The sequence below is a fragment of the Rutidosis leptorrhynchoides genome, chromosome 4 (assembly GCF_046630445.1).
Source record: "Rutidosis leptorrhynchoides isolate AG116_Rl617_1_P2 chromosome 4, CSIRO_AGI_Rlap_v1, whole genome shotgun sequence".
In the NCBI taxonomy this organism is placed as follows: Eukaryota; Viridiplantae; Streptophyta; class Magnoliopsida; order Asterales; family Asteraceae; genus Rutidosis; species Rutidosis leptorrhynchoides.
Genome location: NC_092336.1, coordinates 601,182,130 through 601,201,362, shown reverse-complemented (window position 1 = coordinate 601,201,362; position 19,233 = coordinate 601,182,130). Strand labels below are relative to the sequence as shown.

General features: G+C 31.2%; 1 protein-coding gene across 1 annotated transcript in view; it reads left to right on the top strand.

Moving 5' to 3' along the window:
• LOC139842953 (uncharacterized) overlaps window positions 1–15,114 on the top strand; it is a 121,239-nt gene extending 106,125 nt beyond the window's left edge. Inside the window, exons 3-4 of the mRNA XM_071833048.1 lie at window positions 14,833–14,971; window positions 15,091–15,114. Coding sequence (XP_071689149.1) covers window positions 14,833–14,971; window positions 15,091–15,114 — 163 coding nt within the window. The remainder of the gene's footprint in view (window positions 1–14,832; window positions 14,972–15,090) is intronic.
• The last annotated feature ends 4,119 nt before the right edge of the window (window positions 15,115–19,233 follow it).

Genomic DNA, 19,233 nt, shown 5'->3' with positions numbered 1-19,233 from the left:
CATTTCTCCTAATTAAGTACTAGATTTGATTGTTCGCATCTAATAAGCATTCGTTCAAGATTAACTAGACATGATTCAAATGTATCACCGAAGACTGAAAAGTCATCCATGAAAACTTCCATGCATTCTTCTATCATGTCGTGAAAAATCGCCATCATGCACCTTTGAAAGGTTGCAGGGGTGTTGCAAAGTCCAAATGGCATGCGTTTGTAAGTAAAAGTACCATAAGGGTACGTGAACATGGTTTTCTCTTGGTCCTCGGGTGCTATTGGAATTTGAAAGTATCCGAAAAAACCATCAAGAAAACAATAGTAACTATTTCCGGCTAATCTTTCCAACATTTGATCAATGAAAGGTAAGGGAAAGTGATCTTTTCTGGTGGCGTCATTTAATTTTCTATAATCAATACAAACACATCATCTTGTTACAGTCCTAGTAGGAATAAGCTCATTTTTCTCATTTGTTATGACAGTCATGCCACCCTTCTTAGGTACGCATTGAACTGGGCTTACCCATGGACTATCAGAGATTGGATAAATTAAACCTGCATCTAGTAGTTTAATTATTTCTTTCTTAACAACATCTTGCATATTAGGATTTAGTCTTCATTGGCGTTGCACATACGTTTTATGACCTTCTTCCATAAGGATTTTATGTGTACAATACGAAGGACTTATGCCTTTAATATCATGAATCTTCCATGCAATAGCTGGTTTATGAGCTCTTAGCACAGAAAGGAGTTGAGATTTTTCATTTTCAGTAAGAGAAGACAATATTATTACAGGTAATTCAGATTCACCATGTAAATAAGCATATTCCAAATAGTTTGGAAGTGGCTTTAACTCTAATGTCGGTGGTTCTTCTATCGATAATTTGTATCGATATATGTCTTCCTCTTTTAGCATTTGAATTTCTTCGGTTGTTGGTTCATATCCATTAGCCATAAGTGTAGCTAACATTTCAGTTTCATCAATTGGTTCAGTTCCTTCTCCTAACGAACATTCTCTTGTTCTTTGTAATTCTGGAAATTCTTCTAACAATTCTGCATGTGAATCTATAGTTTGAATGTAATAACATGTATCATCTGCAGATTGCGGTTGTTGCATTGCTCTATCAACTGAAAAGGTAACACTCTCGTCCTCTATACTTAGGGTCAGTTTCTTACCGAACACATCTATTATTGCTTTGGCCGTGTTTAAGAATGGTCTTCCTAATATGAGAGGAACTCGAGAATCTTCTTCCATATCCAGAATAACAAAATCTACTGAAAATACTAAAGTACCAACTTTAACTAGCATGTTCTCCATTATCCCTCTAGGATATTTTACTGATCGATCGGCTAGTTGTATGCCTATTCGTGCTGGTTTCAATTCTCCAAGGTCTAGTTTAGCGTATAGTGAATATGGAATTAGATTTATACTAGCACCTAAATCTGCCAATGCTTCTATTGAACTAAGACGACCCAGAAAACATGGAATCGTGAAACTTCCTGGATCAGATAATTTTTCTGGTATCTTATTCAACAGCACTGCAGAACAATTAGCATTCATAGTAATAGCTGAGAGTTCTTCCATTTTCTTTTTATTTGTGATTAGATCTTTCAAGAATTTAGCATATCTAGGCATTCCTGAAATCACATCAATGAAAGGAAGATTTACATTTATCTGTTTAAACATATCCAAAAATTTGGATTGCTCGGCTTCAAGTCTTTCTTTTCTCATTTTACTCGGGTAAGGAAGTGGTGGTTGGTATGGTTTAACATAAGGTTTAGCCTTAATTGTGTTATCTTCATTAACCTTTTCAACTACCGGTTATGTTTCCTTATCTTGCTAAGGTTGTGGTTCTTGTGGAGTAGGAATAGCGTCATTAGAAATTACAGGTATTTCTGGTGGTTTAAGTGTAATACCACTTCTTGTGGTAATGGCTTTAGCTGTTTCATTCCGGGGGTTAGCATTTGTATCACTAGGTAGACTTCCCGGTTTTCTTTCACCTATCAACCTTTCTAGGTTGCTTACTTCTTGTTCCAAATTTTGAATATACGCTTGTTGATTTCCAAATGCTTGAGCATTTTGTTCATTGGTTTGTTTCTGAGATGTGAAAAACTGCGTTTGAGATTCAACTAGCTTTGACATTATATCTTTTAAATTTGGCTTTTTATCATCGGTTTGTGGTGGTTTATTTTGAAAAATAGGTCTTTGCTGGTTGTAAGTATTGTTGGATACTTGTTGATTACTAGGACCTTGTTGGTTGTTGTATGGAACATTTCGGTTATAATTCTGGTTTTGATTGTAGATTGGTCTTGGAGGTTGATAATTATTCTGATAATTATTTCCAGGCCTTTGGTTCATGTATGAAACATTCTCTCTTTGTTCCATTGTTTGTTCAATACTGAGACAATCTTTTGTCAAATGTGGTCCTCCACACTGCTCACAACTAATTCTTATTGAGTGAATATCCTTAGTCATCTTTTCCATTCGTCTCTCGACAGCATCTATCTTTGCAGAAATGGAATCAAAGTCATGGCTAGAATCGACTCTAGTCGCTTTAGATGATCTAACGATATCTTTTTCTTGGTGCCACTCATGTGAGTGGGAAGCAGTGTTATCAATAATTTTATAAGCGTCAGTTGCGGTTTTCTTCATAATGAAACCACCAGCTGCTATATCGATATCTTTCCTTGTAGTGATGTCGCATCCTTGGTAGAATATATGTACTATTTGACAGGTGTCTAAACCATGTTGCGGACATCCTCTTAATAACTTTCCAAATCTTGTCCACGCTTCATATAGAGTTTCATTTGGCTTTTATGTGAACGTAATAATTTCTCCTTGAAGTCTTACGGCTTTAGATGCCAGAAAGAATTGTTTAAGAAATTTTTCAACTAAAACATCCCATACATCAATCGCCCCTTCAGGTAACGATTCTAACCAATCTTTGGCTTCTCCCTTTAAAGTCCAAGGAAATAACATGAGATATATATGTTGATCCTCAACTTCTCTTATTTTAAATAGTGTACAGATCCTATTAAAAGTACGAAGATGTTCATTTGGATCTTCCTTCGGCGCACCACTAAATTGGCATTGATTAGTTACCATGTGTAGGATTTGTCCTTTGATTTCATAATCTGGCGCATTAATGTCAGGTTGGGTAATTGCATGACTTTGGCCAGTGCGTTTAGCTCGCATTCGGTCTTCCATACTTAGAGGTTCCAGATTTTCCATGATTGAATTTATTGAATCTGAATCACTAGAGGATTCTGATTTAATGGGTTGTTCCTCGACAATCTCCGTTTGAATGATTGGTGGTTCCGGAGGGAAGATTAGCGGTTCAGGATCTCTGAATTGTCCCTGAATATCCTCCGGATTCTCAATTGTGAGGTCGGGTTCAAAAAATGGATTATCGGAAATTTGAATTGGAGTACTTGGTCGAATGGATGACGATTCTAAAGAAAAATCAACGGCGACAATATTGGCTAGATGTCTTGATCTAGTTACAGGTAGTGAACGTATAAAAGGTGGTGAACGTTTTGCTCGGTGCATTCACTGAATATCCTATTAGTTCTAAAAGATAAAAATTATATAAGTTATCAAATTAATAGACTTTTCTATTTTTGCCCACGTTTTGAATAGCCAATAGATGCAGCAGGGAGCCAGAACCCTTTAAATCGGAAGCTCACAACTCAGCCACTAACAAATCCAACTATTACTACGAACCAGAAAATTTTGGATGTCTATCAATTTAACTACTTAAAATAATTTTTTGTTTAAAGAGATTTTAGAGAAGAAATAGAAAATTCTATGTCCTAAAAACTAGAGAGTCGAGAAATAAGAAAGAAAAAGAGCGCGTCGAAAAATGTCGAAAAATAAAAGGTCGAAAAATAATAAAAAGAACGTAGCGCGTCGAAACTTAAAAGTTGCGTCTAAAAATATTAAAGCTTAGAGAAATTCTAAATCCAAAACGGTATAAACTTAAAAAGGTACTAAAATCTTATAAAACGGCGTCGATAAATTCTAAAGCGCCTAAATCTTAGTCTAAAGAAAAAGCACTTAAGAGATTTTACGGCAAAGCCTAAAAATCTAGAAATAAAAATAACTATGGCAAAAACTATGACTTAAAATTAAATACGAACGAAAAATACAAATATTACGCTAAAACAAATAAAAAGATACAAAATATAAAAATAAACTTAAAGTTGTAAAAAGTACAATTTTTATAAAAATATTATTTTTATATTATTTATATAAAAGTATTAGTATAAATATGTAAATAATAATAACTAAAACTTAAAATACAAATTATATTAAAACTATATAATAATTAAACCCTAATAATAATAATAATTAAATAGTTTAACCTAATTTCGTAATTAATGCTCGGGTCAGAGCTGTCAGGTTAACCCATGCGATCGCATGGGTTTATAGCCTTTCTTTCATGCGGTCGCATGAACTATAAAACCGGGCCAGATATTGGGCTGCTACAGTACCGGGCCGATTACTTATTTTATTTTTTTATTTTTTCTGTTTTCTGTTTTATATTTATACAAAATATTTATATAACTTAAATAAAACTTATAGAAAAAAATACTTTATAATTTTATATATTTTGAACAACTCTTAAAAATATATATTTTGTTTTTCTTTTTATATTTTTGTATTTTAATAATTAAAACGTATTTTTACAAAAGCGTATTTTTTCAAAAGTAAATTAAAAATCTTTTTTTTATATATATAGCGTTTCGCTTCCGGCGTTTAAGCAAAGTTCCCCGGCAGCGGCGCCAAAAATACTTGGTGTTTATGCGAGGTGGGTACAAAATAGTTATATTTTTACTACAAAATACTATTAAATACGTTACAATTTTACACAAGTTATTTATTTATTTATAGAGTGGATATACCTAAACCTTGCTACAACACTTATAGGCAGTGTACCTAATCGTACAGTAGTGTAGTTTTTAGTAAGTCCGGTTCGTCCACAGGGAACTCACCAAGTTAAACGCTATATTTTTAAAAACTATATTTGTAAAAATATAATATATATATATATATATATATATATATATATATATATATATATATATATATATATATATATATATATATATAAGTAGTATTATTATTATAAAAAGGGGTTTTTTACTATTTAATGACCGGTTTGTCGATTTTAAAACTTTAGTCGCAGTTAAAACCTAATGTAAAATATTAAAAATAAATATAACTTAATTTAAAGCGTAAAGTAAATAACGATAATGAAATTGTGATTAATAAAAGTGCGATAAATAAAATGACAATAAATTAAAGTGCGATAATTAAAAGTGTAATTAAATATGAAATAATAGTAAATAAAAGTGCGATAATTAAAATGCAATTAAATATGAAATAAAGGAATTATGCTTATTTAAACTTTCGTAATCATGATGTTTGCCGTGTTGATTTTAGTTTATTCCCATGGGTTAATTGTCCTTTGTCCTGGATTATTCAATATGTCCATCTGGTTTTTGTCCATAACAGTCCATCAGTCATAAATATAAAGTGCGAGTGTCCTCGTCAAATTATCCTTATATCTGAAGTCAAATATTCCAACTAATTGGGGATTTAAACTATAATTACACCAAGTGTCCTTGTATATAATTCACCCCTGTTTTAATAAGTCCATTAACTATTAATCCATTACCGTGTCCGGTTAAATGAACGATTATTAGTACTTATAAATGTGATGCCCCGTACAAAACCATCGTGTACGAATCATCAACAACAGGATCACTACAAGGTTAAGTACTATATGCGATTTCAAAAAGAGTTTGCATTCATAAATAAAGTGATGTCTAACCCAACATCGAATGTTTTACAATCCAAAAGCATGCTTCACTAAGTAGAAGCAAATAATAAGTGTATGTGACCACAATGGTCGTTACAAGTCATAGTTCAAAAGTACGAATGTTTGAATGCAAAATAAAGTAGTTCATGCGATAGCAACTCTAAGCAGCGGGTGTCTACAGCACGACTAGTACACAGCGGAAGCTAACCTCAAACACCTGAGAAAAACATGCTTGAAAATGTCAACACAAAGGTTGGTGAGCTATAGTTTAAGTATAACAGTATGTAAGGTAGGCCACGAGATTTCAGTGCTACAAAGAGCGTTTCAAAACAGTATGATAAAGTATATGTTAACCGTGGGCACTTGGTAACTAACTTAACGTTTATACCCCCTGAAAGTACACTTGGCAAATGCGTATGTCTACTAAGTATTAAACACTCGTTAAATGCTAGCGCTACTAGCCCGAGTGGGGATGTCAAACCCTATGGATCCATATCTAAGATTCGCGTTCACGGTTCAAAAACCAATGATTAAACGTTACCGAGCTAAAGGGAATGTTTATGCCGTTGTATAACACACACATATATAAGTTTAAGTACTCGTGCCTAGTATGTAAAACATAAAATCCGCATGTATTCTCAGTTCCCAAAATAAGTTAAAGTAAAAAGAGAATGCTATAACTCACAATGATAATGTAGTCGTAAAGTCGGTTCGGAAAAGGTGTGCAAGTAATCGGTCCGAAGGTCCTCAACCTAAGTCAAATAGTACTAAGTCAGTAAATCGTCTTAATAGGTTTAAAAGTATGTAAATAAGGTCTTAAGGGTCATCATCATTCATCATTAAACAAAAGGCGTAAAGTAGGTTTCGTTTATGAAAGTAGTTTAAAAACAAAGGCTGACTTCAATCAGTCACCACGGACTCTAACCTTACTGAATTAAGGTGAGACCAGTGGCCATGGCTCCGTCTATGAGTCCTTTAGTTGTGGTAAAATTTACAGAAGCAAACTCGTCTTGGTTTGACCGTGGCGACGGTCTAAGTGCGAGTAGGTCAGAAATTTCTGCACAACGTTAAAGGACATAGTGACGATCGGAGGGCCATAAATTCTAAACCGTAACTCGGATTAAGACGAGTCCTATATGAAAAGTTATCTAATCGAAAAAGTTATATCTAAAAATCATGGTCTCAGTAGCCCAGGTCTACTGGTCTGTTACAGAAACAGCAGGTCAGTAGGGTTTGGACAGAAACAGTAAGTTTAAGTGAGTTCCGGTGGTCTTGGTGCTTGATGTTCATCACGGTTCTCATACTTGATGCATATAGCTTCAAGTGTACAACTCATTAATGTGTCTACATCATCTTGACCAAGATTTGACCATCATAACCCAAGTGCAAGTCTAAGACATGAAGCACAACTCACTTAAGAGTTGTATGAAGTTTGATGAACCAAAGTTACATCAAAGTCTTAGATCTAACACATACATGAACTTTAAAGCTAATAACAAGTTACAAACTTGAAAGTAAACTAACTAATCAAGATCTTAAGATGTAGAACATAGTTCTTAGTTAGATCTTGAAGATCCAAGACCCAAAAGTCTAGATCAAGCATAAGTATACAAAGTTATATTTAAAGAAAACTTATTTATATGTTCTTGGACTTTTAAGTTAACTTTTAGTTCCAAGAGATATGAGATCAAGACTAACTTGTAGTACTTGACCATTTAAACTAATTACATGAAAGTAAAGTGCAAGAAGAATTAAACTAAGTAAACAAGTAAATTATTCATGGTTGTTCATACTTTAAAGATTCAAACCAAAGTTTGATCTTTAGAAAGTAAACTTTAAAGTTTACTTCATGAACTTCAAGTATGAGTTTAATCAACACATGAACTTGCAATCTTTTAAGAAAGTATATGTAGAACCATAACTAGTAAGTTATGTTCTTGAGTATTCTTGATAAATACAAGATATTATGAAGAATCAAACTAGTAAGTTTGATCTTGTAACTAGTAAAGAACAACTAACAATTACATGTAACAACTAACAACAACAAGTAACAAAAGATGATGATGATTGTGGGTTGTTGGGCCACGGTTTTGGCAAGAAAGAAAGAAGGAAGAGATGCTCAAGTTACTTACCAAAACTAGAGAGAAAAGAGAGAAAACAGTTGAGAGAAATTACAAGTAATTGTGTGTGTGTGAAATGAGAGTGTTCTAGTGAATAAGATAATGGAAAATTTGAAACAAAAACACCCCTAAAGGGCCACTAAGCTGGCGGTTAGCAGCATGGGAGGGAGATGGGGAGTGTTTGTAGGTTATTAGCATGAAAAGCTTACAAAAGATGGATATTAGATGTGGTCTCATGGGGATTATAAGGTAACTAGATTCTTAATGAAGTAACTAACTAGTTTCCATGTACAAGTACTACTTACAAGTCTTATGGGCTAATTAAGTCCATTTAAAATGTAGGGTGGGCTTGGAAGCCCAATATCAAGAGTCCACAACATTAATCAAAGCCCAAGTTCAATAAATTAACAAATAAGTCCAATAAAAGCCCATGTAATTAACTAATAACTTTAGTTAATTAAAATGATTAATAAACTTAATCATGAATGTAAATAATATCTAAAAATATTATTCGTGAAGTTTCGTGTGTCACAAAGACGTTTCGGGCACTTAAAAGTCAAGTACGGGCAATCATGGCAACATGTAAATGTAATTACATACATTCGTTTAATCACACGTATTAATAATAATAATTATTAATAAATAAACGTTGGAAAATCCAGGGTCGTTACAATAAATATCCCGCCCATCGTGTCCGATCGAGTGTATATGGTTATTTATAGGTATGTCCAATTGTAAATCTTTATATTAAATTAACAAACTATCATTTAATTAAACAAATATAAAGCCCATCAATAGCCCATAGTCTAATTTCCACAAGTGTCGTTCTTTAGTCCAAACCCCAATTATAGTACAAAGCCCAATTACCCCGTCTTTAATATTTTAGCCCAACATTACGATTACTTCGGATTAAATAAGCATAATAATAACTTAGCTACGAGACATTAATTTAAAAAGGTTGAACATAACTTACAATGATTAATAATAGCGTTGCGTTACACGGACATAATTTCGACTTACACCCTTACAACATTCGCTAACATACCCTTATTATTAGAATTTAAAATTAAAATTTAATATATATATATATATATATATATATATATATATATATATATATATACGTTGAGAGTAACAGAGGAAAGAAAAAGATGTTTTTGTTCGATCACCAAACTGCTTTTTATAGGGATGTGGCCAGATACTGTTCACCATACGATTGCATGGAAATATAGCCTCCAGGCCATGCCATCGCATGGCCTGCTTTTTCAGCTCACATGAGTTTGTTTGCTTTCTTGCCGACGGTATTTAATAATAATATAATATATAAATAATTTATAGAATTATTTAAATATTATATTATATTCGTGTGCATAGTTGACTTGTAATTTTTAGTCCGTTGCGTCAAGCGTTGAGAGTTGACTCTAGTCCCGGTTCCGGATTTTCGAACGTCCTTGCGTACAATTTAATATCTTGTATTTTGCGTTTTGCGTCTTGTACTCTTGTAATTTTGAGACGTTTCTCATCAATAATTTGAACCACTTTGATTGTACTTTGTACTTTTGAGCTTTTTGGTCGTTTGCGTCTTCAATTCGTCGAATCTATCTTTTGTCTTCACCTTTTATTATTTAAACGAATATCACTTGTAAATAGAACAATTGCAACTAAAAGCTTGTCTTTCTTGAGGGATAATGCTATGAAATATATGTTCGTTTTTAGCATTATCAATTCCTAACACATCTGTATTTTCAGATTTTGGGGATTGATTCGAAATTGACCTATTGTTTAAAATACTTCACGAACAGGGGCTGAGCTCGCTCCCTTGAAGAATATCTGTTTGATTTTTCTTTCGAATAGCAGCAAATAATCTATAGTATACAATTGGATGATTGATGCATAAACATGAATTGATCGAGAGTTGTTTTGTAGCGATGAAGATGGTCACGAGCATAACAGAAAAAAATGAACTGATGGTGATATATACGCGTCATTATCTGTTACTATATATTATATTTAATATCAGTTATTAATAAATAAATATCTTAATAATAATAATACTATTAATTATTAATAATAATAATAAAAATACTAATATAATAATAATAATAATTTTATTAGGAATAATGATAATTAATTGTATTGTAATAGCAATAACAATATTTATAATAATTTTAATAATAATTTTAATAATAATTTTAGTAATAATGATATTACTAATAGTATTAATAATAAGATTATTAATTATATTAATGATAATAATAATTAATAATGATAATAATGATAATAATAATAATAATAATAATAATAATAATAATAATAATAATAATAATAATAATAATAATAATAATAATAATAATAATAATAATAATAATATAACAAATCATATATATCAAATTATCAAATTATTATATCTATATGTTATATATTGATATAATAATATTACTACTATTGTTATTACTATTAATATTAGTATTAATAATAATGAAAGTAACTATAACAACTATATTCTAAACTTGTAATTAAATTTAATCTATTAATATTACATATTATTAATCATGTATTATTTAATAATTATATTTATATAATAACATATAATATCTATAACTTTAATATATATTCCAATACCAATATCATAATAATTATTAATAGAAGTCATATGTATTTATATATATAGCTTTATTTTAATACTCACTTTATTATCTTGTATATTATTTTATATACTTAATCTTAATGATCAAATTGTATTTTATTATTTTAATTTATTAGATATACTTATATATATATATATATATATATATATATATATATATATATATATATATATATATATATATATATATATATATATATATATATATATATATATATATATATATATATATATATATATATATATATATATATATATATATATATATAGGTTTTAATTATAACATAAAACGTTTTAATTTAATACAGTAAAATCATATAGTATGTAAATCATAACGGTTTCCAGTTTTTAACTTACAGTTCATTCATGAATCGTAGGGTTGAGTCCAATGGATAAATAAACGTATGAAATCATCTTAAAGTAACACGTCAAATGGGTTTAATCTGTCAACAATCATAATCACAATTATTTATTCAACATGATTTCACTTTTTCATTAAGTATTATGAAAGTTAAATAATTAACTTACCAAGAGACACGAGGCAATTATCGTAAAGCATGTATTGAAAATTAAGCAGGAATCTCTACTGACTTTTGTCTAGTTTCCCTTAAATGACACTTTTGTTCTTACTTGTAAATCACTTTATCAATTATTCTGAATAATGTTAAAAAGAAACAATTTCTCAAATCAGCGTGGACCTCACAACAGAGACCCATAACAATATCAAGGGACTTGATAAATATCTTTTAATTCAATCGTTTGACATTATCTTTTAACTTGGATAGTTCAATATATCAACTAGATATGGAATACAATAAGTTTAATGTACGGTGTCATACACGTAATACTTTGTTAATGTTTTCAATATATATATATATATATATATATATATATATATATATATATATATATATATATATATATATATATATATATATATATATATATATATATATATATATATATATATGCACATCAAGTTAAATATAATTGTTCGTAAATCGTTGGAGATAGTCGGAGGGTAACTAAATACATGAACACAGTTTCAAATTTTTGAGACTCAACATTACAAACTTTGCTTATCGTGTCGAAATCATATAAAGATTGAGTTTAAATTTGGTCGGAAATTTCCGGGTCATCACAGTACCTACCCGTTAAAGAAATTTCGTCCCGAAATTTGATTAGGATCGTCATGATTGATAATAAGTATGTTTTCATGACTCATACAAGCTGAAAATTAGAGTTTTATCATTAACGAGTAATATGGATAAAACAATTTGTTTATGTGAAGTGTACGAGTGAAGTTATCACGATAGTGTGAAATGAGTAAATGAAGGTTCGTTTTAACCGGTGACTTAGTCACGGTTGATTTCCGGAATTCAAGGGATTTAGAGAAAATTCTTCGTAATAAGATTTGGTTGTTCGGTAATTAAGGAAATTAGAATCCTCCTTGGTTAAATGCGATGATCTGTCTCGATTGCTCTGTCTGATATTTCACTATAAATTCACCCTCTTCACTTCCTTATTTCTATACTCTTCTCTTCTATGCTTTCTTTCCCAATTCATACATCTAAAACATCCATCAATATGCTCCATCCGGTTCTGATTCTTGATATACTCCTAACTTTTATATCTGTCTTTCTTCTTTTTCATCTGCAGCCGGAGGAATCTATTTACTTCTACTATACTCTTGGGTTTATAGTGTTTTTAGTTCTCCCATGTCTTTGTATTGCTATATGCATCGATATACACGGTTTGTAATTTCTGGGTTGTTGTTGGACTTTATATCCTCCCTTATATTTTGGAGTCTCTGCTTCTGTAATTTTTTATTTTTTTTTATCATTGTCATCCACAATTACTGCTTTCTCCTATTTGCTGCGATTTATACTCCCATTTCTATTTCGGAGCTTCATTCTTTTATTTTCTCCTCTTGCCATTAAGTACCGCAAATAATGGTCCAGAATTCATAGATATGGAGTTTCGAATGAACATGACTAATGTTCTAAGAGAGAAATCGTGGTAGCACGATCTTGATTGGTTAAATTACCAGGATTCAAGAGAAAAGATTGAACTATCAAGAAATTATGTTCTTGATATATTTATATATTAGATAGAATGTAAGAGTCGTGTAACATGGCACATGATGACGTTATGGTCTGTGAATCATCACGTTCTATTTAGAAACTCAGCATGACTTACTGTGATATAATCACGTTGAACAAGTGTCATTATATTATACTAACTCATGCTTCAGTTCCCAACACTACTTCAATTACATTCATATTTTATACTTGAAGGTTTCAGAATTTAGAAACTAAAATAGTTTCTTTTATGATAGCACGAAGAGGTAAATGATTTCGGATAACAATAATTATGCAGATATCTTCAGAAATATCGAAGATATTTATAATGAAAGATATGATGATATCTTAGAATTTCCAATATCGATGGATGATGAAGAAGATTTGTTCGTAAAGGTTTAGAGTCAGGAGTAAGGTATTTGTTAATAACTTCAGTAGATACTGAATCATTTGGATTATTTGAAGGCAGGTTTAGTCTTTGTGATTTGTCCACAGTCTCCTTCATGGTTTGCTCAATCCGTTTTTCAGTTCCAAACCTTCTCTTTTTCTGAGCTTTTCCAACACATTATTCTTTATCATGAAACTTTTGACAGTTACGGTTGTCTATAGTTTCTGCTGTTCCATTCAGCTTTTTCAAAATTCAGAAAAATAGTTCGCAGTTTAGGGCATTTTTCAGAAACTTCACATTCGAAGTATGTAAATCTAGGAGATAGACATTAAATTCAGAAATAATGATTGAAGATTTTCGGTAGTTGGTATGGCAATTATTGTTACAAGATGCGGATGAGTAAATGATGGGGTTTCGATAAATATAATGATTTTTTGAAAAGTCAAAGATCGGTGAAGTTGCTGGTAAGTTTATTGCTAATGTGGTGAGACATAAAAGGTTCTCCGGTAACGATGACGAAAGGGCAACGTCTATATCAAGGTTATAATAAGACTGTTTTGACTGAAATGCCGAAGTTAACTTGTTGGAGTTGTGACAAAACTGTCCATTTTGAAAAAGGAATTGCAAAGTTATTTTTACGAATAAATGCCAAAGGATCTGACACGAATATGTGTTAAACTATGACTTTGGTTTCGAGAGTTTTTCAGGTGCATGACTGTGAGTAACATGTGGTTGGATCATCATCTTGATTGTTCATTGTTTGAAGTGTCTTCAGGAATTTCGGGGGGTTTGAATACTGATTGTAATCGTTAATATACATATGATGTTCTAACACAGTTTTGAAGTCAAAGTATAACTTTGAAATATTTAGGAATTTAAGAGGGATTATACCGATTATATCTCGAATTAAACTCTGCGATTTCAAAATCAGAATATGTAATTAAATTTAAATGAGTATGGTTATTTTGATTTTTATAAAATAATGTGTATCGTTGAGAAAATAGTGAGTATAGTTGATGATTGTTGAATCAGATTTGAAGAATGTAACATATTAATTGTGAATTTATATATTTCTCGAGTATTACATACCCGTTAAAAAATAATTTCACCATTAATATTTTGTACAAAAGAATTTTTATTACAGTCTTTATGAAAATATATAGGTATGTATATTTTCTTCAGATGTAATATAGATTTAATAAGTTAACATTAATTTAAACTCATTTGATTTACGGCTGAAACTAGAATTGAATAATTCCTAAAACTTTAGAAATTACGTAATCTTCGTGAATTATTTCTTTAACATAAATGAAATCATGAATCAATACTTCATTATTCATTTTTATTGATATTTCTTCGGTTAATGGTGTTAGTGTTCGTGGAATTTTGTGAACTTCGCAAGGTACGAATGGTGTTGTCTGAAAAATTTCGGGTGCATCGATAATGAAGGTGTAAAATCAAACATATATTTGAATTATACACTTGATTTATTATGAAATGGAATTCATTGAATTGAAACAGAGATTGTAGTTAACGATGATTAAGTTGCTGACGAAGGACGTACATCATAGCATATTAGTAATATGAATTAACCGAGTAGTATCTACCCTTATTCAATTCATACATAATAGCTTAGTACGAAAAGATACATTGTGGTTTTAAAAATTCATATATATAAAATATACATATAAATTCTTTAGAGGAAATGAGTTAATACTTCATAACTTGTTGATACAATATATCCGTTGATGATTGTGGTGTCGATATCTGAGGTGGTTATAGAGTTTACGGAATTTATGGTGTAGTAGGTGTTGCTGATGCCGGTAATACTGTTAGTGATGTTGACGGTACTGCTAATGCTGGTGGTGTTGACGGTACTGCTGATGCTGATGATGCCGACGGTACTGATGTTAATGCTTGTGTAACTTGTGACATTTGTAAATCACGTACTATTCCTGTCAGGGTTTCTACTCTATCTGATTTATGGTTAAGGCTAGAATAGATAATCTCTAAACTTTAGAAATTACATAATTGTCGTAGAATGTTTCGTCGATGAAGTTATGAATCATCACTTCATCATGTGTTGTCGTTGGTATTTCTTGGCATTTGACGTCGATGCTCGTGGGACAGATTGTAAAGTTGAGGTTTACGACGCGGTTGTGGTTGGGGGTGGTAATGGTACTGTTGGCTTTGATGATGGTGGTACTTGTTATGCTGCTGGTGCTGCTGCTGGTGTTTGTAACCTTTGCACCACATTCTCCAAAGCCCCTACCCGAGCGCGAAGCTTGATGACTTCCTCTATTACACCGGGGTGATTGTCGGTTCGGATGAGCGGATAAATAAAATCTAAAATTTGATGTAGTATATAATCGTGACGAGATACTCTGGAAATTATAGAGAAAGTGGTGTTTCGAACAGGTTCACCGGTAAGTGCTTCAGGTTCATCGTCAAGAGGACAATGTGGTGGATGGAAGGGATCACCTTCTTCTTGTCTCCAATGATTGAAGAGGCTACGAACCCATCCCCAATTCATCCAGAATAGATGATGACTGATTGGTTGATCCATTCCGGTCACACTGCTTTCGGAGCTTGAGTGGGATTCCATATCGGAATTCGAGGGACTTGAACTAATGACGAATTCCATTTCGTTCGATTGAATAAAGGATTTTTCGATATGAAATAATTTTCCGGCTATCGGGTGGTATTCTAATTGCATTGAATATCTATATATATAGAGCAAAAGATTTCATAGATTACGGAGGAATTTACGGAATATGTCAGGCAAAGTTTACAGTAATAGATACGATAAGATATGGTTTAGCAGATACGCTAAGATATGAATTTTGTCTATACACTATTCATGCAATCAATGCAGTAAAACGTGTCTAGACTAAGAATGATAAGCATGTAATTTTTCCTAAGGATGATAAGTAGATGATTTTCGACACAATAATGATAAGCAAAACTTTTGACATGCAAACACGGTCGAAGTCCAGACTCACTAATGCATCCTAACGACTTGTCAGTTAGACATACTAATGCAGACCTGGTTCGCTAAGACCACCCCTCGGATACCACATGAGACGACCCATCCTAATCCATAAGGACGAATGCAATAACATATGATTACATTGCGAGGTATTTGACCTCTATATAATACATTTTACAAACATTGCATTCGTTTTAAAAGACAAACTTTCATTACATCGAAAGTTGACAGGCATGCATACCATTTCATAATATCCAACTATAAATGACCTATTCTATCATTTACTTAATCATAATCTATATTGAACTCAACGACTTGAATGCAACGTCTTTTGAAATATGCCATGAATGACTCCAAGTAATATCTTTAAAATGAGCAAATGCACAGTGGAAGATTTCTTTCATTCCTGAGAATAAACATGCTTTCAAGTGTCAACCAAAAGGTTGGTGAGTTCATTAGTTTATCATAAACAATCATTTCCATTATTTTAATAGACTACAAGATTTTTATTAAATATAATTCCAATAGCAGAATCCTCTCGTCTGCATAAAGGTAAAATCATTTCCAATAATATAATAGACCACAAGATTTTCATTTTTCATAAACATAATCCTCAAGCAGAATCCTCTCGTCTGCATTAAGGTAAAATCATTCATATGGTGAACACCTGGTAACCAACATTAACAAGATGCATATAGAATATCCCCAAAACATAATCCTCTCGTCTGTATAACAGAATCCTCTCGTCTGTATAAAAATTGAAGTACTAAAGTGAAATGTCCCGTTTATATTGATTATAAACGTTCCATATTAATTGATTTCGTTGCGAGGTTTTGACCTCTATATGAGACGTTTTTCAAAGACTACATTCATTTTTAAAACAACCATAACCTTTATTTTATCAATAAAGGTTTCAAAAGTATTACGTAGATTATCAAATAATGATAATCTAAAATATATTGTTTACACACGACCATTACATAATGGTTTACAATAGAAATATATTACATCGATACATGTTTCTTAAATGCAGTTTTTACACAATATCATACAAACATGGACTCCAAATCTTGTCCTTATTTTAGTATGAAACAGCGGAAGCTCTAAGTATTCACCTGAGAATAAACATGTTTTAAACGTCAACAAAAATGTTGGTGAGTTATAGGTTTAACCTATATATATATATATATATATATATATATATATATATATATATATATATATATATATATATATATATATATATATATATATATCAAATCGTAACAATAGACCACAAGATTTCATATTTCAATACGCATCCCATACATAGAGATAAAAATCATTCATATGGTGAACACCTGGTAACCGACATTAACAAGATGCATATATAAGAATATCCCCATCATTCCGGGACACCCTTCGGATATGATATAAATTTCGAAGTACTAAAGCATCCGGTACTTTGAATGGGGTTTGTTAGGCCCAATTGATCTATCTTTAGGATTCGCGTCAATTAGGGTGTCTGTTCCCTAATTCTTAGATTACCAGACTTAATAAAAAGGGGCATATTCGATTTCGATAATTCAACCATAGAATGTAGTTTCACGTACTTGTGTCTATTTTGTAAATCATTTATAAAACCTGCATGTATTCTCATCCCAAAAATATTAGATTTTAAAAGTGGGACTATAACTCACTTTCACAGATTTTTACTTCGTCGGGAAGTAAGACTTGGCCACTGGTCGATTCACAAACCTATAACAAATATGTACATATATCAAAATATATTCAAAATATATTTACAACACTTTTAATACATTTTTATGTTTTAAGTTTATTAAGTCAGCTGTCCTCGTTAGTAACCTACAACTAATTGTCCAACGTTAGATGTACAGAAAAAATTGATATATATTATCTTGAATCAATCCACGACCCAGTGTATACACATCTCAGGCTAGATCACAACTCAAAGTATATATATTTTTAGAATCAACCTCAACCCTGTATAGCTAACTCCCACATTACTGCATATAGAGTGTCTATGGTTGTTCCAAATAATATATACACATGGGTCGATATGATATGTCAAAACATTTGCATACGTGTCTATGGTATCCCAAGATTACATAATATATTAGAATACATGTATAATACAATATAAGTTAGCTAGGATATGATTAATATAGATTTGTTACCAATTTTCACGTTGCTACAACAAGAAAAATTATCCAATCTTGTTTTACCCATAACTTCTTCATTTTAAATCCGTCTTGAGTGAATCAAATTGCTATGGTTTCATATTGAACTCTATTTTATGAATATAAACAGAAAAAGTATAGGTTTATAGTAGGAAATATAAGTTATAAGTCGTTTTTGTAAAGGTGGTCATTTCAGTCGAAAGAACGACGTCTAGATGACCATTTTAGAAAACATAATTCCACTTTGAGTTTAATCATGATTTTTGGATATAGTTTCATGTTTATAAGAAAAATCATTTTCTCAGAAGAAAAACTTTTAAATCAAAGTTTATCATAGTTTTTAATTAACTAACCCAAAACAGCCTGCGGTGTTACTACGACGGCGTATGTCCGGTTTTACAGTGTTCTTCGTGTTTCCAGGTTTTAAATCATTAAGTTAGCATATCATATAGATATATAACATGTGTTTAGTTGATTTTAAAATCAAGTTAGAAGGATTAACTTTTGTTTGCGAACAAGTTTAGAATTAACTAAACTATGTTCTAGTGATTACAAGTTTAAACCTTCGAATAAGATAGCTTTATATGTATGAATCGAATGATGTTATGAACATCATTACTATCTCAAGTTTTCTGGATAAAGCTACTGGAAATAAGAAAAATAGATCTAGCTTCAAAGGATTCTTGGAAGGCTTGAAAGTTCTTGAACAGAATCATGACACGAAAACAAGTTCAAGTAAGATTTCCACTCGAAATAAGATTGTTATAGTTATAGAAATTGAATCAAAGTTTGAATATGAGTATTACCTTGTATTAGAAAGATATATTACTATAAATAAGAAAGATTTCTTGAGGTTGGATGATCACTCTACAAGATTGGAAGTAAGCTAGCAAACTTGGAAGTATTCTTGATTTTATGAAACTAGAACTTGTAGAATTTATGAAGAACACTTAGAACTTGAAGATAAAACTTAAGAGAGATTAATTAGATGAAGAAAATTGAAGAATGAAAGTG